Below are 21,345 nucleotides of genomic sequence, written 5' to 3'. Positions count from 1 at the left end.
CTAAAGACCTGCTGGCAGGAACAATATGGCACGTCTGGGGAAGTGGGGAAACTGTAGGATTGGAGCAGAGATATCTGGGACAGGAGTGGTAGAGACGAGGTGGGGAGGAGGCGGGGGCCTGACCACAAAAGATTCTGAATTCTGGGCCTGGTGACAGAGGATGTGGGGCAAGGTCAGCGAGTTGTAAGTGTGGCCCCACTTTGGGATTGACTCTGGCTTAATGGGCTATGATCCAACAGTGCCTGTTCTGGGGTCACCCCTTTTGGACCACTGGACATTTTTCTTTTGTTTAAAATATAGGGCATTATGTTGTTAATGGGCTTCCCTTCCTTTTTAGTTTTAGGGAACCAACAGACACTGGGTGCCCTGCCCATTAAACCACTTAGTTGGCACTTGATGTCATTGTCCCATTCACCTGCCCTGTGTGTGTCTCTGAATGTGTTTGTCTCTGTATCTATGACTCCATATGTTCGTGTGTACCCTTGTGTGTTCTTTTATGTCTGTCTTGTGTCTCTGTGTGTCCTTGTGTGTCCCTGTGTGTGTCTATATGTCTTTGGTGTCTTTGTATGTGTCCCTGTTTGAGTACTTGTATGTGTCTGGGTCTCTGGTGTCTGTGACTCTGTGTCTATGTGTGTCCCTGTTGAGTGTTCCTGTTTGTCTGTCTTCATGTCTCTGTATGTCCTTGTGTGTGTCTGAGCCCTCGTATTAGTCTCCACATGCCTGCATCTGTGTGTGCTGAATGTGTGACATCTTCTCCACCACCTTCCCCGCACCCTAGCCCCTGCCCATTCCGTCCCGCCTTAGGAGACAGCAACCCTGGCCTCTGTCCAGCAGGGACCCGCCTGGCAGCTCAGCATACAGGCCTGCATCCCAAGCCCACGGTAGAAGTGTCACAGCTTTGTAAGGAGAGCTTGAAACCCAAGCCCCCATCATCCTGCCGGCTGTGGAGAATCCATCTGCGATTTCTCTGCATACAAGCTGAAAGATGACTGCTGGGAACAGCGCAAGGAGCGCTTCTCTCTCCGCGTGACTCCAACCAGAATTTATTAAACTTTCTTTTATTAATTTCTTTTAATTTCCCCACCTGTTGGACTTGAGTGGCTCATCAGTCATGGAGCGCCTTCAGTGTGAAATGCATCCTCAGTGTTGCCACCCGACATCCAGCCACACCCGTTCCCCCAGAGCAGGCAGTGCCCCAGTGTCCGGTACCCACCCTCAGGCTGTGTCCCTGAGGAGACCACGCTTATCCTTCATCAGATTGTTGTCATCACACCATTCCTCTCTCTGCCTGTGGAACATTGGCTATAATTGCATTTGGCCGGATGTAGACTGTGGACGAGGGGACCTGAGAGCATGTTCACAGGGATGGGGTCTTCAAGTTTATTGTCAACAGGGCATTCAGAAACTCTTTGTGCCAGATCCCTCTATTTGACCCTCTGGATCCGCTTTCCCACCTTCCTCACCCTGCTCCATGCCTGGGAAGCCAGCCTTTATCAATAGCTCCCTTGGTTCCTGATATTCTGTTGGGTTTGGCCAATGGAGAGTCTGAGATCAGAGGGTGGAAGAAAGAAGATGTGTATTTAATCCCCTGTCTCCCTCTCTGTGAGGCCCCTCAACTGAAGGTTACAGCTCCTGTCAAGACCCTCTCCACCCAGCCCCCTTTCTTTGGGTTCTGGTAATTGCTGCCTCCTTTCACCTCTTTAGCTTAGAGGTGCTAAAAGATCTCCTCTTGTCCGCCCTGGCTACTGCACTGTCCCTTGTGCACTCTGCCCATACTTTTATCGATAGTCCTTTTATTACATTATCCTCAAATTATCCAATTTGAGGATGCCATCTATTTCCTGGCAGGACTCTGACCCACACACTCCTTCTCCCCAGACCATAAGCAGACACACTTTTATTGTTTTAAATTAAAAAAAAAAAACACCTTAACTATATTTGTTTCTGATGACAAAGGTGCCCATTGGGGAAAAGTTGGAAAATAAATAACTGTTATTTATCAGGCAAGCACGATGCCAGACACATTCCGCATTTCCGCACAACACCCCTGTGAGGTATGTTTTACCACCCTATTGGACAGATGAGGAACCTGAGGCTCAGAAATAGGAGGCTACTTGCTCACAGTCACATAGCAAGGAAGTGGTGGGCCTAAGAGTGGAAACCAGGTCTATGAGAGTCCAGAGTCTTTTCTGTAGCCCTGACCCCCTCCTCAGAGGCTCGAGCATCATTCATGACAGTCCTGAATAGCTCTCTCACCCCAAAGCCAATAAAGGAAAGTCAATTTGCTGCAGCCAGCTTGGCCCTCAGAGCAGCCCTGGAGATGGGGCCAGACTCAGCCTTTGGCACGGCCAGACACAGGATGCTTGTGATGCCTCTCTACCCAAGCTGTGGGATAGACTTAGGAGCAGCCCTTCCTTGTGATTTCTGCCCCCAGGATCCATGCCCTAGATCTGTGCCCACAAGTGACTCCTGGCTAAGTGCTGATAGAGGCATCAGAAATGGCGAGGGCTGGGTGGGTCTGCAGGGAGGGAGCAAGTTTCCTCCACTTGGACAGCCTTACTTCTCCACCTGCACGTGGTGTCCCCTCCTGAGTGCCCTAGCCCCTCTTCTCCAGCTTTTCTAACATTATCCATTCTTCAGAGTCCCAGTCAGCCCCATTTCAAGTTTGACTAGACATCTCCAGTCCACAGAGACATCTTTCCACATGACACATCATTGATGCTTTGTGTCTTGGCACATAATTGTTCTCTAATGTTAATATTGTTTTTGTCTTGTCTCCCAGCTGCCCTGGGAGCTCCACAGGGCAAGGAACCAGTTCACTTCTATCTCACTCACTCACTTACTCATTCATAGATTTAATCACTTATTTATTCGCTCCTTGACTCACTCTTTCATTCATTCACTCAATCACCTAATGCATTATTATCCTTATAAACTTCTGGCCTCCTTTTGGCCACATATAGATGAGACAAAGGTAAATGATGCATCTTTTGAAAGTCCAGGTCAGATGTTGTCCACAGGCTGAGTCCCATGACCCTGACCTTGTGAATGACCTTGACTTGCTTTGTCCTCTCAGAGACTCATGAGACTTTGGGTCTCTTCCCCATAGGGACACTTCTCATGTGGAATTGGAGATCTCCCTGTAAGGTATAGAATATGTCAAAAAGTGACCAGGGCTGGTTGAGTCAGAAGGTAGAGCAAGGCTCCTGGCCCCCTCCACCCTCCTGACCAGCTACATTTTCAACATCTGTGTAACATGGTGGTTAAGAGTCAAAAACTTGGTGTTTCATCTGGCAACCTTGGGCAAGCTGCCAACCTCCTGGGTCTCAGCTTTCTCATCTAAAATGGGGATACCGTAACACTTACATCATTCAACTTAAAAAAAAATTATTTAAAGATTGGCACCGAGCTAACATCTGTTGCTAATAGTTATCTTTTTTTTCTTCTTCTTCTTCTCCACAAAGCCCCCCAGTACATAGTTGTATATTCTAGTTGTAGATCCTTCTAGTTCTGCTATGTGGGATGCCGCCTCAGCACAGCCTGCTGAGCGGTGCCATGTCTGCGCCCAGGATCCAAACTAGTGAAACTCCAGGCCGCTGAGGCAGAGCATGCGAATCCAACCACTCGGCCATGGGACCGGCCCCACATCCTTCAATTTTTATAAGGATTTAATGTAATAATTCATGGAAAATACTTTGCATAAAGACTAGCATGTAGTAACCAATTAGTTGGCTGAATTTTTTTTTGTTATTATTAATGTTTAAGCATTATCATCATCCTCATTTTACAGAAGGAAAACTGAGCCCTGAGGCCCCCCAGTGAATTAGTGGTCAAGCTGGTGCTGGAACACAGGCCTTCAGAGTTTGAGGCAGGGGTCAAGGCAGGGGAATTTGCTTTTGTGTCATGTGGCCCCTCTTTCCTGCCCTCGCATGGGATGAGCCGTGGCCCAGCCCTGGGATCCCTTCACTTCTTTGAGTTTCATCTGTTAGTCATTAGGTTGCAAGTGATAGAAAGGACAGCCCAAACTCACTTAAACAAAAAAGGAACTTATCAGCTCCATCCAGTGATATGTTCAAACAACGTCATGGAATACCAGTTACTTTCCACGTCCTGCTTCAACTAACTTTGCGGTGCCAACATTCATAAGCAGAAGCTTCCTCTGAGATGACAAAAATGGCCCCCAGCAGCTTTGGGCTTACATCCCACAACCCGAGTGTGAAAGGAACACCTCTGCCTGTGTAATTTCAGTAAAAGTCTCAAGTTTGAGTCTCATTGGCCTGGCCTGGTCTTACCTCTGTCGTTGAACCCTTCCCTGTAGCAGGGGAGACTCACACCCTGACTGGCCAGGTCTTGGTCACACAAGTCTCAAAGTGGTGCCAGCCCCACAAAACCAACAGGCCCAAGGGCAGGGGAGGGTGGTTCTCCTTTGTAAACCCCAGGTCCTGTCATAAGGAGAAGAGGGGACTGGAGGCTGACCAGACAAAACTAATAGTTGCATGTACAAATGAGAATAAGAAGACTTTCTTTCAAGTTTCTTGTAAGAATTATTGGTGATCACGTAGAGAGAATTTCTGGAAACTTCGGGCCCCTACATGGGGTTCTTTTTTTCTTATTGTCTTTGATAGCCATTTGACCCAACTGTATCTCTCTCTCTCTTTTTGTTTTTTTGGTGAGGAAGATTGGCCCTGAGTGAATATCTGTGCCAATCTTCCTCTATTTTGTATGTGGGACGCCACCACAGTATGGCTTGATGAGAAGTGTGTAGGTCCATGCCCGGGATCCAAATTCATGAACCCCAGGCTGCTCAAGTGGAGTGTGCGAACTTAACCACTATGCTACCTGGTTGACTGCCCCGCTGCATTGTATCTCCTTACCCTTCCCAGTCCTCAGCATTCCTCTTCCAACCTCTTCCCTCCCTTCACCTCTCTTTCCTGAAATCACAGCCAAGATCTTCCAAGATCCCAGTACAGAGGAGGAAGACTTATCAGTCAGGATTGCAAACAACAGAACCCAACTCTAGCTAACTTAGTTGAAATGGAGCATTTTTTGGCTCAGCAAGAGACCAAAGAGGCCAAAAGGAGGGCCTTGCATGGGTCCAGGCAGCAGGGACTTATCAACTATATTGTCCCAGTGCTGTCACTACTATTGGTATGAATGTCCCTCCAATAACTCTGGCATCTCTCCACCCAAGAGTCTAAGTCTCGGGAGAGAGGAGGCTCCAAAGGCCACGCTTGGGCCACTTGCTGACCCCTCGCACAGGGAGGTGGGGCAGTGCGGCTGGTATCCCGTCAAGGCTGCGCTGGATGGGGATACGGCAATTCCCCAGGAGGAAAGAGGGGTCCTTCTGCTTACTGGACATCAAAGGGTGGATAGAGGCAGCCAAAGCACAACGGCTTCCACTCCAGACGCACAAGCGGGTTCTCATGGGGCAATGACAAGGAGCACTTGGACTCTCAGGAGGGACAGTGGGCATCTCATTGGGCTTAATTGAAGATCTTTGTCAGCACCCCCTGGGCCCCTCCCTTTCCATCTGTTGTCACCCTGACTCATGGCCCAGTTAGTGGCAGATTAATACCTGCCCCCCGACTTGCAATATTCAGGGTGCAGTCTCCATGTATTCTGAGGACAAGCTGTAATTAGCCCGGAACATCGGGATAGAGCCTGCTTGTGGCTGACAGCAAGACAAATATACCTAAATGGCCAAGGTGATTTGGAGCTGGTTTTCATTTTTCTCCTGCAATAAGAGAAACAATAGCAGGGTGGGGCCTCTTGTCTCCGGCGGGCCTGGTGGATGACGAGGTGTCTCATCCGCCAGCGACTGTGGCTCATAGGCGGCAAGCCGTCTACCCCCTGCCCGCACCCTGGCCCACCCGGAGTACTTCTGTCCTCATCAGAGTTAGCACGCATCCTCTCAAAATGATCCAAAGATAAGCTTTATGATATTGCAAAAGTCAGAGTCTCACTCTTTCTCTATTACGGGCTTTGAGACATCAGATTCAGAGTTGAAGGGTAGCTTCAGATATTTTTTCTTCCCCGAAATACTTTCTATTAAAAATAAAAGTTCCTTTAATTTAGTGAGGAGAAGAGGCAACCTAAACATCAAAGAGAATTTTGCAAAAGGAAGAAAAAAATTCCCCATATTTGTCACCATCCTAACACATTAGCTATTTTCATCTGAACACATCCTCTTCCAGCAGGGTAGAACGGAAAAGCTTTGGAATAACACAGACCTGAGTTCAAATCCAAGTTCCTCTATTTCTCGGCTCTGTGACTTTGAACAAGTCACTTCACCTCTCTGGGCCTTGGTTTCTTTCCATAGGCAGAGTCATTTTGACCTCCTAGGGCTGTGTGGACTAAATGAGAAAACGCGCTCAGAGTACCCAGCTTCTGGTCCCTCACACCACTCCTCATCTGTCGTTCCTTTCCGGTGCTCGCCTTCTCCTGAGCACCCACTGTGTGCTAAGCTCTGTGGGAGATGAACACACACTCTGTCCTCAAGGAGATTCATTCTGTGACATTAATACATGTTAACTTACCAGACTGGTAGAGAACAGAGTTTGGAAGAGCAAAGTAAGAGCAGGTAAGTTTCAAAGGAGGCAGTGAGGATGCCCTACCCATGGGCAGAGCCTTAGATCTAGAGCCATGTTCCCTCACCATTTGGGGTCACCGGTGATCAACAAGACCCTAGGATGATCACTAGACTTCACCCCAAACTAAGACAGATACAGGTGCCACACATGTACACATTGACCCGTATACCTGGGCACAAACACACATGCAGACATACATGCGTACACATACGTGCACATGTACACACATACACAAGGCATAGCTGTGCATGAATGTGTGCACACCATGCAGACACGGACCATGCATGTGTACACACATATGCACAAGGTGCACTTGCAGATGCAGAGACATGTGCACAAACACATACATGCACATGCTGCATGTCATCCAAATGCATCAGACAACACTCTCCAGAAATTGCTCCTGTGTATCCAGCTCCAGGCCAACCCTATGAGTTGGTGGCGTCCCTGCAGCCCCTGGTGCCCTCCCTGAGCATGAGCTCCACTCAGCAAGCTCCAGCTGGGCAGAAAATGGCTCTTTGGAAACAATCTGGACCACACAGACCTGCAATTGGCCTCTCAGCATGAATGTAAGACCTCATAGAGGGCACAGGGCCTGGTTTGGTGGGGGCTTTCAGCTTCCGCTTGTCAGCCCAGACCATGAGTGTGGAAGCCTGGCCTGGCCCTGAGCCCAGACAGGGGCAGACTCTGCCTGGCGTCTCACAGTGAGTGGGCAGCCTCAGCAGTTGACATTATCCATCTCTGGACCACGCTGCTCTGGGGAGGGGAGGTGGTGGACAAGTCATCTCTTCTCAGGAAAGGGAAAGGAAGCAGGACCTTGAACAGCATTGGCTCACTTGCTTCCAGTTTTGCTTATCCTGATTCTCCCCATCCTTCAGGGCCTGGCATCTGCCCCTCCACCTCTAGGAAGCTTTCTCTGATTACTCTGGCCTTCGGGTATCTCCTTGTGCACCTCCAAGACTGCTCTCCACATTGTCTGTTCCTTCTTGTGGTAAATATCTTGACTCTTTCATGTGTGTCCGGAGATGATGGAGGGAGGCTGCCCTTGTGCCCTCTCAGCTCACAGGGCAGGAACAGGCAGCTTGTGCTTACTCACTCTATGCTGAATGCATTCATTCGTGTAGCCATTCATTCAACAAATCTTTACTGAGTGCCAGCTATGCGCCAGGAACTGCATAAACAGCGGGGAACAAGAAGCTGTCCTCATAAAGCTGAGGTTCTGGTTTGGAAGGTAGATAATAAACAAGGAATAAGGAAATAAATACCTAATTGCCCTTAACGATAAAGGCTGGGAAGGAAGAGAGAGTGTGATGGCCACCTATTGCAGGTAGGGTGGTCAGAAAAAGCCTTCTGGCATGTCCTTTTATCCAAGGCAGCTCCAAGACCTGTCCAACAAGACATCCTTGACCCCACAGCCTGGATCTATGGCCCTACTTCAAGGCTTCTGAGCACACGGTACAGTGTAATGTGATTTATATGGACACATCCTTCTCCCTTCCCAGACCGCTAGCATCTTCAGAACAGTGTTCCTGTCTGGATCCTGTCAGTGACCTCTAAAACTTTACACACAACCTGCCCAGGGGATGTTTATTAAATGAAGGAATAAACGGGCATTTGCAGTGGGCCCTAAAGAATGAGTAAGTGGCCCGCAGGTAGCAGGAGGTGACGAGAGGGGCAGAAACATGGGGGTGTGAAATTGCACAGTGTGTTTGTAGAATGGGGTTTCATTGGTTGATGTTGGGGGGAACAGGGCCTGGAGTAAGAGTAGAGCTGGCAGGAGAGGAGCCTGGATTGTGCCCAAATTCCAAAAGGCCTTCAATGCCAGGCTAAAGATTTGGTCCTACAAGCAGCACGGAACCGCGCAAGGTTTACCATCCCCTGGCACCTATCACATTGCCTATGAGGACTGGGCGCTGAATAAACGTGCATGGAATCGAAGGGTCCTGGAGGGAGTGGACTGAGTGCTTCTTTGCCAGCAGCTGGGCAGTGACCAAGGGTGGCTAAGTGGAATCAAAGTAGCAGCTGCCAGGAGGACTCTCTTCCCATCACAGTGTCTGAAATCCCTCCATTAGAGAGTCATTTATTAGGGGCTTAATGTTATTTGAGGGCAGGGCTCCTCCAAGTTTCCAGAAAAGACTATGCTCTCTTAATGGCAATTTACTGCCAACAAGACCAGGACAAGATCCTGAGGGTGGGGATGGGACATGGGGTGGAAGGTAGAGCCCACTCTGCCAGCGAGGGTTGGGTCACTTCCAGGTCCTTTAGAGGAAACCCTAACCCAGGCAGTATGGAGGAAAGACCCCGGGCAGAGCCCTGGTCTTGAGGTTGTTGCTATTCCCGAGGGACTCAGGCAGGCCTCTCCTCTCTCCGGGTCTTGGTTTCTTCATCCGCGTGTTGGGGCCTAGGACACCTGTGCCGTTTAACCGCTCAGCATGCCCCTCCTCTTCTCTTAGTAGGTGAACCTCAAAGTGCCTTTGGAGAAGCCCCTCAGTCCACGCTGTCCGGGTGGGACTGACTCCACCCCCGAGCCCCAGGGTTGGCCAATCTGAAGAGTGATGGGGACACGACCCAGGCTGGGCCACTGAGAACTGATGCTGGGACTTTTGGGAAAGAGAAGGACTCTCAGGGCAACTCAGCTGAGAAAATGTGATCCTGGGGATGTCCACGGCCACTTCTCCACCTTTGAGGACAGTCAACCTGCGAATGAAACATCTAGAGGAAAGCAGAGATAACGAAAGGAGAGAAGGACAGACTCTTAGTGACACCATTTGAGCCTCTGGATTCTGCCATACCTGAAACTAGTCCCAAACCTTTCTATTGTTGGTTATATGCACCAATATAGCCCTCTTTTATTTTGCTAAGTCAGTTTGGGTTGTGTTTTCTCTGCCTGGCAGCTGGTAAGGGGGATCACCCCAGGGCGGGGAGCTCTTTATTTCAGATGACTGTGTAGTTTTTGTGGAGAAGCTGATTTGCGAGGCATCAGCATGTGGCCAGGTGCAGTGAAGGGGATGAAGAGGCGGGGGTGAGGGCAGACACAGGCTGAGCCTAGAGGAGCACACACACCTGAGAGGCAGGCAGAATAGAACGAGAGCCTCAGGAGAGGGTGAACAGAGCCGGGGGAGACGCAGGAGAGCGTCACAAAGGAGCAAGGGTTTCACAGAACTGCCTCAAACGGCTTCGGCTTCGCTGTTTCCCTCTTGCCCACTCCCCTCCCACCCCTTCCCCGGTACACTCAATTCACCCAGCCGCCAGAGGGATGGTCTGAAAGAACAAGTCAGATCACATCTCTCCCCCGCTTACACCCTCTGTTTTCCCACTGCCTCAAGAGTGAAATCCAAACTCCTTTCCTCCCCATGGCCAACAAGCCCCATGAGATCTGACCCCTTCCCACCTTTCTCTTATTGTGGGCATCCACCTCCCCTTTCCCCACACACCCACTGTGTGCCCTGGGCCTAGAACCATGCTTAACACCTGTGCATATATTGGAATACTTGTGGAATAAAGAAATAAATCAGTGATTGAAATGAGAACTGAAAAGTTTCCAGTGGATTCAGCATCAGCAGTTATTGCTCAATTGGGTCAGAAATCTCTAATGGAATGAGTAAGGGGGAATCTGGGTAAGGGAGACTTCTGGAGCGAGTTTCTAAGGAAAAAGGTCAGACACTAAATGGACTCTTCTTTTTGGAATCCCTGAGATAATTTTTATGATCTTGAGGAAGAGAAGATCTTCATTATTTTGACAGCAAAAGCAGAACATAAAGGAAAGAACTGAATATTTAAAAGCTATTATTTTCTGTAATTAAAAAGCTACTATGTGGTGGATACATGAAACTACACGTAACAAAATTGCACAGAACTAACTGCACACACACACACACACACACATGAATACAAGTAAGAGTGGGAAAATCTGAGTCAGATCGGTGGGTTGTATCACTGTCACTATCCAGGTTGTGATACTGTACTATAGTTTTACAAGTTACCGTTAGGGGAAGCTGGGTGAAGGGTACCCATGATCTCTTTGTATTATTTCTTACAACTGCAAGTGAATCTACAGTTATCTCAAAATAAAAAGTTTAATTTAGAAAAACCACCACGAAAAAAATTAAAAGGTAAGCTAGGTGGGGCTGCTTCAGGCTCTTCTGCAGCTCAGGGTTGATAAAGACACTAAAATATCTGAGGGACTTCTCTGAACAGGGTCCAGAGGGGCTTTGAGAGACAAGTGCAGGGGAACTCAGGGGAGGTGGAGTTTGGGCGATCAGAACCCCCCGGGGAGTCAATAGACCTCCTGCAAGCAGACGAATGTGTGTGTGTGTTGCAGGGGTTGGGCAACCGAGAGTCAGAAATAGTGTATAAACCCATTAAATTACTCTATCCTTGGGGCCAGCCCGGTGGCGCAGTGGTTAAGTTAGCACATTCCGGTTCTCGGGCGGCCCGGGACTCGCCGGCCTGGATCCCGGGTGCAGACATGGCACCGCTTGGCACGCCATGCTGTGGTAGGCGTCCCATGTATAAAGTAGAGGAAGATGGGCACGGATGTTAGCTCAGGGCCAGGCTTCCTCAGCAAAAGAGAGGAGGATTGGCAGTAGTTAGCTCAGGGCTAGTCTTCCTCAAAAAAAAAAAAAAATTACCCTATCCTTCATTTTCAAAAGCATTGGTGTATTAATCCGACAAGCAACTACAGTCTGTAGTTGTAAGACTCAAGCACATTTGTATTATCAAAGAATTACAAAAAAAGGCAAGCTAGAAAAATATATGCACTGTAGTGATTGCACTCTCAGCTCCATGAGAGAGAGAGCAGGATCCTGACTTTTTGTCCTACTGGATTCCTGTTGTAAAATGTGAGTTTCATTATTTTTCAGGTATGGTGAGGCCAGTTGATCAGGAGGCGGCTGCCATTGAGAAGATAGTTTGTTACTCACGGTTCCTAAGAGGAGAGGCACACCACACCAGGCAGGGCCACACGGGGAAGCGCCAGGGTCTGTCAGGAGGCAGAGTGGGCAAAGAGTTGGGGGAAAGGTGGGCAAGAGCCTTCACTGTGGTTTCTACAGGAAGGAACAGGTGAGGTGGGGTAGTTTAGGGTAGTTAGGATTGGCTAGTTTGAAGAATTCCACCGGGCTCTGGGACATAGGGCCTGTCCCTAGTTGTTTGGAACTTGGCCCTGGGTGATGAGGACAGGGGGATAGTGGTCCAGAGTGTGGCGGGGTTGTGGGCTCTGGATTGGTTAGTTTGCATGTGAAAGGTCCTAGCGGGTAGCTCCTTTACTATATCTAGGAATTGGCTTACCCTGGGGAAGGCAGTCTCTCTAGGGTCAGCAAGATCCCAGAGGTCAAAGCATCAGAAACACGTGGTTAATACAGTGCCTAAGGTCTAGAATAGGTCCTGCTACCTATTTTGAATTGAATTGAATTGAACTGAATTGAATTGAATTGAATATTGCCCAGTGAAGAAGGCAGGAAGGGAAGGCGGGAGGGAGGGTCAAGCAAGTTGTTTTGCTGAGGACACCTCTGAGGCCTGTACCATCCTCTCTGGTCCCTTGGGCTACGTGGGAACTCCTTTGCCTCCTCCCTAGCCATCCAGGAACTCTCCTTCTAACAGGCAACTCAAATCCCTGATGATGGAAATGCATCAAATGGGCTCACCAGGGGGTGATGTTCCAGCCATCTCGCCCTCCAGGAGGCAGCTTTCCCATTCATCCACACTTCTCACTCCTTTCAAGCCTCAGGCTGAGACAAGATTTTGTCGTTGTTGTTTTGTTTGTGTTTAGGTAATTCCATACAGGGGAAAATTTCAAACAGCCCTACGGGCTGATGGTGAAAAGCAAGCCCCTCATCCTGCCTCCAGTCTCCCTTTCCCTGGCTCCCCAGCTCCCCCTTTGTACTGTGCTGCACATTGCAACCAAGAGAATCTCTGCATAACAGCATAACAGTCCAACTCCCGCGCCCTCACACAGATGTACACGATGAACACATTGTTCTCTACTCTGCTTTTTTCACTTAACAATACATCCCAGAGCTCATTCCATGTCAGTACATATGGAACTGCCTCATTCTTTTAAAGGTGGAATAGTACCCCATAGTTTTGGATGGGCACTAGTTGATTTAAGCAGACCCCTCCTGGTGGACAGACATCCAGGCTGTTTCCAATTCTGGCTTCTATCAACCATGCTTTCCTGCATACCCTGTGTATACATCTGTAGTATATCTCTATCTGTAGGATAAATTCTGAGAAATGAAATTATCTTGTGCAAGGTACATATGTGCTAAATTTTCAGGTTGCCATCCAAGGAGCTGTATCGATTTATACCTCCACCATCGTGTATGAAAGAGAACAGGTCTGTCTGATTTAATGCTTAGCTAGGATGGCAATTCTCCAAATCCTGGAGCCTGGCTGGGAGATGAAGCCTGGGGTTTCAGGTTTACCATCAGTCCTGAGCCAATCATCTGACCCTGGGGACACAAAATGTGCCTGGGAGGTGGAGGGCCAATCAGGCCATCTCTCCAGACCTCAGTTTCTTCATTTAAAAATGAGGAGAGAACTCTAGCTGGTGATCTGAAAGTTCCCTTCCACCTCTACCCTTCAATGTCTCTGCCTCTCCAGGCCTGTGTGTTTCAATCTGTGAAGTGAGATGAATAGTCTCTGCCTTGTTTATCCCACTGGTGATGCGAGGATGCAAGGAGATGGTGGGCATGTCAGGAAAGCTGGGTATTCTGCCAAGGGAAGGAGTAATAATTAAACAGTTTTGGAATCCCTTGCCAAAACACTAGCATGGCCTGGGGCATACAAGAGGTACTCAGTTAAACTTTTAGACTGAAGAAATACTGTATGAAGAGACAGAACAAAGCTGGGACTGACCAGAGGTAGGAGAAGCCTTTGCCAATACTGTTCCCTCTGCCTAACATGCGGTTCTCTCCAAGTGGGCCTGTCTAGCTTCTGTGTCTCTAGGACTGACCCAGGAGCCTGGCACAGCGGGTGCCCTTAAATGTTTCAGGATGGAGCTGGCCCAGGACTAGATGTGGCAGTGCTCTCTTCTAAGGTGTCATGTGACTTTGGGGACTAATTGGGGGACAGCCTGTTGGCATCTATACTTTGCTCCTCCCTGCATGCCCTTCTCTCCCTTCCTCTGCCTGGGTGGGGTGGACCCCAACAGACTTCTGGTCCAGAGGCCACAAACTCTAATGTCCCTCCTCAGTGACTGGAGCAATGTTTTTGGAGACAGCAGGGAAGGGTGGAGAGTGTGGTGACCAGGGGCAGCCAGGCTCAGCTCCAGCTGGCTGTTGTCAGCAGGAAATGCAGGTCCACTCTTTTTTAAGAGAAGCCATAAATCCATTTTTTTTCCCTGAGTTCTCCTGGTTTTTGAGTGTTGGTTATTCAGGTTTTTTTCAGAACATTGTGGGAGTCAAACAAAGACATCTGTGAACTGGCGGTAGCCCACAGGCCACCAGTTTTGAAATTCTGAAAGCTGTTCCCCTCCACCACTGCACAGATGAGAAAACTGAGGCCCAGAGAGGAAAAGGCATTTGCCAGAGGCGACAGTCAAGATCAGAGCCCAGATCCCACTTGTCCCCTACCCCTCCTTCTCCTTCTCTCTCTTTGTCTCTCTCTGTTTGGACTCTCTTTGTCTCTGTCTCTTTGATGAGTGTCTCTTTCGTGTGTGTCTGCTCTGTATCTCTCCGTCTCTCTCTGTGTGCGCCTCACAGTCTCTGTCTCTCTATCTCCCGTTCTTTCCTGCGTGTCTCATTTTAACTGTGTGATTCTCTGAATCCCGGCCTCCGCCGGGATACCCGCCTTAGGTCTGTGCCGGGACAGGGGGGCAGAGATTCTCTCCGTATCTCTCCCTCTCTCTCTGTTCCCTACTCGAGTGATCTCTTAAACAACAGACCTTCGGAGCTGGTGCAGAAACGAGCCTACCCAGCACCCCATCCTGCGGCTCGTGCCTCCTCGCCGCCCCTCCCACCCCCACTGCCCCCGCCCCAGATTTCCGGCCGCGCTGGCAGGCGGCCGGCCGAGCGAGGTACCCTCGGGGCCAACTGCCGTCAGCGCCCCTTCCCGGCCCGCCGACCCCTCCCGGCTGACCTCACCCGCGCCGCCGCCTCGCGCGGATATAAGCAGCGACCCCGCCGAGGAGCGGGCAGCCGGCGCCCCGGGTACTGCGAGCGCTCCCGGACTCCTGGCCCGCCGACTCCAGACCCCGAAACTGCGGTCTTGAAGCCCCCGAATCCCGGACCGGTCCCGCAGAGCTCGCACCGAGCAGGTAACCGCTTCGGTCCCCTCTCCCCCGCAGCGCTGGAAAGGGGGCCCTCTGCGCCCGCCCTCGGGTGCGCCCCGGCTGCGGTCCCCGCGAGCCTCCCGCAGCGCGGGGTGGGCGCACCGGCGGGCGCTGCGCTCGTGCCCGGCTCTCCACGGCGCGGGCACACTGGCGGCTTTCCCTCCTGTGCACCCACGTCCTGGCGTCTGAAGCGCTCGGCGCCAGGCTTCCGATGGGAGGTTCGCATCCCGCCTCCGCCGGGATGCCCGCCTTAGGTCTGCGCCGGGACAGGGGGGCAGAACCAAGCAGTCAGGGCGTCGGCGCGAGAGCCTGGGAGTTAGAATACGAATCTGGACGTTAGAAACAGAATTTTCGCGTTGGCATCGAATCTTAGCCTTAGAATCTCAGTCTCAGCGCTAGAAATAGATTTTAGCGTTGGAATTAGATTCCCATCTTAGCCATAGAATCTTAGCTTTAGAAATAGACTCTTAGCGTTGGAATTAGAACGATGGCGTTGGAATAAGAAAGTTGGAGGAGTGTTGGGATAGGAATGTTGCCCTGGGAGCCTTGGGGAGAATCTCAGCCTGCGACGCGGCGTCAGCCTCCCGGCCGTCGGGCCGGCCCTGCGGTCTTGGAGGGGTCGCTCCGGCGAGTCACCCCCGCGCTGGTTTCCCCGGCGCCCCTGACGCTGCAGAGGGCCGGCGGCGGAGGGGTCCCCGCGGCGTCCTGGCTCGCGCAGGCAGAACCGGGCGCGGGCAGGCACTCCAGGCGTCCCCATGGGTGAGGACGCCTTGAGCCCGAGGCAGATCCTCCCGCTGCCCCCGCCCCCGCCCGAGGGGCCAGGTGGTCCTGCACCGGGGAGGATGTTTGAACGGCTCGTTACCCCGGCCTCGGGACCCGCTGGGACCGCAGAGCGGGGGATGGAGCGGGCTGGGAGCCGGGGCGCGGGCGCTCATGCTCTCTCTCTTTGCCCCCGACCCCAGACTCCGTGATGCCGAGCCCTTGGTCGCTGCTCGCCATGGCTTTGACCCTGACCCTGACCGGCGTTCCCGGCGGCCACTCACAGCCCGAGGCGGCCCAGCAGGAGGCGGCGATGGGCGCCGAGCACCCGGGCCTGGACGACCTCCTGCGCCAGGCGGAGCGCCTACTCCTCCTCCGGGAAGACCTCCAGCGGCTGCGAGAGGACCAGGGCGAGCGCGAATCAGGTGAGGGGCGGGCTGTCCGGGGCTGCCGGGCGAGAGGAGGCCGCGGAGAGCGCTGGGGGAAAGCGGGACGCCGAGGGCGAGGGAGCGACTTGGTCATCCGGCCGCTTGCCTTTCAGAAGCTCAGAAAGTCTCATTGGCCACACCCTCACAAGGGTCGTGAGCTGACCATTTCCTGGGATCAGATTGCTCTTCCATCTCATTCTTGGGGCTATTTCACAGAGAGCTGAGAATATTTCCCCTTCAGTGGGGAAGATTCTGTGCGGGCAGGGGGAGGGAGGAAGAGAGAGTCTCTGTGTGTGTTGACAATTTTAATTAGTAGGCACATATATGCCAGGCAGTGTCCCAAGCACTTCAAACCACGTATCACACTATTCCATCTTCCTAATAACCTCTTAGATAGGTACTGTTATTACCATCATTATACACAGAAAAAAACTGAGGCTCAGAGAGGTTAAGTGAGTTGCTTATGGTCACACAGCTAGGGAGTGGCAGAGCTGGGGTTGGAATCAGAGGTCATGCCTTTGACCATCTGTGTGTGTGTGTCTGTAAGTCCTGAGAGGGAGGTGCAGGGCCATGACTGGTGGAGTGTGTGGGAATCTGCCTTGACTGGGAGGAAGGCTGGAGTGGGTACTCAGGGGTCAGGGGGTCCCTCACTGGCATCTTTCCTTCTCCAGAGTCCCAGATTTTTCAACCCAACTGGCTCTCCAAGCGTCAGCATCCAGGCAAAAGGGAGGAAGAGGCAGAAGAGCGAGTTGAAGAGGAGGAGGCAGAAGAAGGGGCTGTGGGACGCCACAAACGGCAGCACCCCGGCCGGCGGGAGGATGAGGCTGCATGGTCAGCTGATGCAACCCAGCAAAAGCGGCAGCACCCTGGCCGGCGTTCCTCCTGGCTCGGGTACACTTTCACCAAGAGGCAGCACCCGGGCAGGCGACTGGTGGATCCCCAGGCCCAAAGGAGTTGGGAAGAGGAGGAAGAGGAGAGGGAGGAGGGGGAGCTGATGCCTGAGAAACGCCAGCATCCGGGCAAGAGGGCCCTGGGAAGCCCATGTGGGCCCCGGGGAGACTGTGGTCAAGCCAGCCTCCTGCTGGGGCTCCTAGATGACCTGAGCAGGGGCCAGGGGGCTGAGGAGAAGCGGCAGCACCCCGGGCGGAGGGCGGCCTGGACCCGGGAGCCCCTGGAGGAGTGAGCCCAGTTTGCTGTAAAGTTGAGTTTGGGATCTAAGGATATCTGGAGCCCTGTGTGCCCCATCCCTTTGAGACCCCTCTTTCTCTCCTCCTTAGATCCCTGACCATAAACCTGAGCCCCCTGTATACACACACCCATATTACTCCACCTTGCATGGCTGACAAGGGGCCAGATCCCAGAGTCTCTCTCCTCTCACCCCTGCAGGCCTGCTCCCCTTCCTTAACCCTGGCTACAATGACCCTTCCGTGTCTTCTAAGGGATTCCCAGATATGGGGCAGGGAGCCTCTGGGGCAAGCAGCCAGTGAGGGTGGAGTGGAATTGAAGCTGTGCCATCCAAATCCAGCTTGCATCCCCTGCCCCATATCAGGATTCGCCATGAGTAACCTTCACCCCCAAGACCCAGGATCTCCTCCCCATCTTCGGCATCCTTTTGTGGGTGGGCAGAGCCCTGACCCACAGCTGTGTTTTTCTTGGGGAACCATTGTAAGTGGAGACACCCTGTGGTGCTGTGCTGTGTGTTGGCTGTGGGAATAAACGTGTGTGGGAATATGCAGACATCGCTGAGAAAGTTGTGGTTTGTCTGTGACCCTCTGGCACTTTCCCCTTGTCAATGATCATCATCCTAACGATAATAAAACATGCATCTAGAGAATCGTGGAGCTCTGTGGCTGCAGTTCTGTCTCAGCTGGTGTGAGATTTCTCTTTTCAGCGTTGAGAGGGGACAGGACCAGAGTTGCCCAGCTCTGCTGAGAAGGGAATCAGGGATCCTGGGGGATGAGAAGTCCTCTCCACTGTCCCCATCCCAGAGCAAGCCTGGGAAGTGGACAGGGGTTCTGGAGCCCATTTGACACCTGGGGAAACTGAGACCTGGAGAAGAGGAAGGGCTTGCTGGAGGACACACAGCTGCCTGGGTGCAGGACAAGAGAGAGTGGTGGAGACTGGGGTAAAATGAAGATGCCATCTAAAGACACTTAAATCCAAAAAATTTAATGTCATGTGAATCAAATAATAATAATAACACCAACAACAACATATACACAGCCCACATTATGTGTCAGACACTGTCCTAAGCACCTTAGGCATGTTAATTCCTTTAATCCTCACGACAATCCTGGGTATTACCATTGTTATGTCCATCTCACTAATGAGGAAACCAAGGTACAGAAAAGTTAAGTAACTTGTCTGAGGTTGAATTTGGCTCACTCATTGCCAGCTTGCAACCTCTGACTTAAAGGAAACTCCAAAATGTCCTCAGGCCTTAGACTCTGAGTTAGTTAGACCAGCCCCTGTTTGGTGGATGGACGGGCTGCGTGGCTTTTCTGCAAACAGCTTTTAGTCACCTTCTTGGATGGAGGAAGAAGGGGACCAGAAGAGTGTCTGAGACCCAGCTCCTCTCCTTGGGGAGCTCACAGTTCAGGGGGGCTCAGGGACGGAGGAGGACTTGGGGTTTATAAGATGCATTCAACCCATCATCTCCTAGTGCAAAAGCCCTCTGAAAAATTGAGCATTTGTTTTCTCAGATTTCGCTCATTTTCAGATGGACAACACAGAAGCTAGGGTCTTGCCCCGAGGTGCATGAAGCGTGTAGACCCGGCCTTCCCTCTAAGCTGGCTTTCCACCTCGCCCAGCTGCCTACTGGAAGCTCTAAAACACCCCATCGTCACCATCAGGCCAAGTGGGGCGCTCGCTAGATTCCCTCTGCTCGCAGACGTCCTCTGGGGGCAGGTGCCCAACAGCGGCCACGTGGACGGCTTACGCGGGACTTCCCGGGGGTCAGCACTTACCGACACCTGCTCATCGAATCCCCCGACCCCCCAGGAGACCAGGCTGTCCTGTGCATTTGCAGTTGAGGAAAGTTAAGTTGCAGCTGAGTGTGGATAGGTGAGGCACTTGCTCAGGGATGCACCCCACTCTCTCCTGCTTCCAGAGTTGATTGGTCCGGGGGCGGGGGGGGAAGGGTTGTTACCTCCTCAGATATGGGACCATTTGAAGAGGGAGAAACCCACCCTCCCAGACATTTGATGTTTTTCCCTCTGCCCCTGTGAGTGATTGTACCAACGCACCGTGACGGAAAGGATCTGACCCTCGGCTTCAGTCGTGAACAAATGATTTGAGCCTCCACCTTCTCATCTATAATACGGGCACAGCCATCTCTAACCTCCCCCAGCATTGTTCTAAGGATTAAATGAGATGGAGCCATGCGTGCAGCTCCTAGCACAGTGCCTGGCACCAAGTTGACCACTGATAAAAGGCGTTGTTCGCTCTAGTGCTCTAGGGCCAGAGAGACTCAAAGCTGAGGCCTTGCAGACCCGCTTGTTCCTTCCTTTATTCCTTCAACAACCACGCACACACAAAAACAAAACCAAAGGCGAAAAAACAAGAAACCAGTCCCTGGGGTTTTATTGCAAGTCGGTGCCAGGCACTGGGGCTCTATCCTTAAAATAGTCTACTGGCCACTCCCAAATACCCCTCTCCTTCCCCCTTTCACACACATGCCTTCGCTGGGCCTGGTTGCGGTGGCAGAGACGCTGCATGTGCTTCTCTACATTTCCCAGCCTCCCTTGCAGTGAGGGTGGAGTCATAGACAGTCCTGGCCAGTGGGCTCTGAGCAGAAGGGTGTCACTCCTGGGCTGAGGCAGTTAGAGCCCAGGAGCCTCCTTCACTCCTTTCTTCCTGCCGCAGGAGCCTGGGAATCCACAGGTTGAGATGGCAGAGCATGTGATGGAGGGGTTCTGGGCCCCGGCGTCACCAGCTGGAACTTAAACCGTGCTTACCCACAACAGACTTCTCATGTGCAAGAAATAAACTGTGTTGTATGAAGTCTCTGAGATTGCAGGGTTTATTTGTTACCACAGCAAAACTTAGCTGGTTCTGACTCCCACAGAGGCCTCCCCCTTTGTTCTTCCTCCGCTGAATCCTTCCCATCTCTCCCTTCTCGTCTGTCTGCCTTCACCAAGGCACCCAGACCAGGGCCGGGCACAAAGTAGGTGCTCAGTAACTATGTGTTGACCGGATGTCGAAAGCTGCAGGTCACTTCTGTCTCAGTTCCCCACCCTGACTTCCTGGGGCTCCCTGCCCCTGAGGGGCTCCCCATCCAGTGGGAAGACAGACAGGTGATGGCCATGTGGTGTGAGAAGTGTTGATTGTGGTGTGCGAAGCATGCAGGGAGTACATGGATACAGGAGGAACTCGGTCCGGTTGGGCAAAGCGGGCTTCCTGGAGGAGGCAACATCCAAGCTGAGTCAAAGGATAAATAAAAAGACAGATATTTCAGATAGAAGGAAAGAGCATTAACAAAGGCCCAGTGGAAAGAAATAATGTGTTCTTGGGGTTGCTAACGTTTGAAATCTGAGGTGTTTGTACCCTCCGTTTCCTCCCATCCCCTACCTTCTAGCCCTGGAGGGGATATGCCTCATCCAGGCCTTGTGCTTTATCTGGTCCACCCTGCTCCCTGGTTCAGTCCAGTCCCCACACAGGGACTCTGATCGCCATGGCTTAGAGGTGTGTGAGAGCAGTGTGGTTTGGGTTGGGATCAGGGAAGCCTTCCTGAGGGAAGGGGCACCTGAGTTGAGTTTTGAAAGATAAAGGAAAAAGAAAACTTTTCCTGAGCACTTACTCTAGGGCCAGACATTGGGGAAACCAATTTTACCCCCACTGTCAGGCACATAGTAGGCGATTTGCAAATATCTGTTGAATGAATTAATTACTCATCATAGTCACCCCTAGTCCAGCGAAGAGGAAACCGAGAGAGAAGTAAAGTGCTTTTCTAAGCTTAGGAGTCTGAAACTTGGGGGTTGTCTCTATGCCCCCCTAACACTCACATCCAATTTTCACCATGTCCTGTAGATTTTACCTCCTAGACACATCTCAAACCCACCCATTTCCTTCCAGCTTCTCCACCACCACCCTGATCCTGGCCACCATCATGTCTCATCTCGAGACTGCAGGGGCCCCCTCGCTGGTCTCTGGCTTCCACTCTTATCTCCCAAACCCGTTCTCCACACACAGCTGGAGGGACCTTCTTGAAGTACAATGTGATCACAGCAACCACCTACTTAAGACTGATCAGTGGCTCCCATTTCACCTGGGAGAAAATCCAAACTCCTTGTCATGGCCC

General features: G+C 51.6%; 1 protein-coding gene across 1 annotated transcript; it reads left to right on the top strand.

The window, feature by feature from the left end:
* The first annotated feature begins 2,012 nt into the window (after positions 1-2,012).
* On the top strand, positions 2,013-17,781 carry TRH (thyrotropin releasing hormone). Its single transcript, XM_046683399.1, is given in 6 exon segments — positions 2,013-2,054; positions 14,471-14,600; positions 14,603-14,641; positions 14,644-14,844; positions 15,822-16,043; positions 16,718-17,781. Coding segments are annotated over 6 exon segments (1,146 nt in total). The 3' UTR covers positions 17,230-17,781.
* The last annotated feature ends 3,564 nt before the right edge of the window (positions 17,782-21,345 follow it).

Source organism: Equus quagga, chromosome 1, assembly GCF_021613505.1.
Source record: "Equus quagga isolate Etosha38 chromosome 1, UCLA_HA_Equagga_1.0, whole genome shotgun sequence".
In the NCBI taxonomy this organism is placed as follows: domain Eukaryota; kingdom Metazoa; phylum Chordata; class Mammalia; order Perissodactyla; family Equidae; genus Equus; species Equus quagga.
Note: the sequence above shows the minus strand (reverse complement) of the source record. Positions and strands in the feature narration are given on the sequence as shown.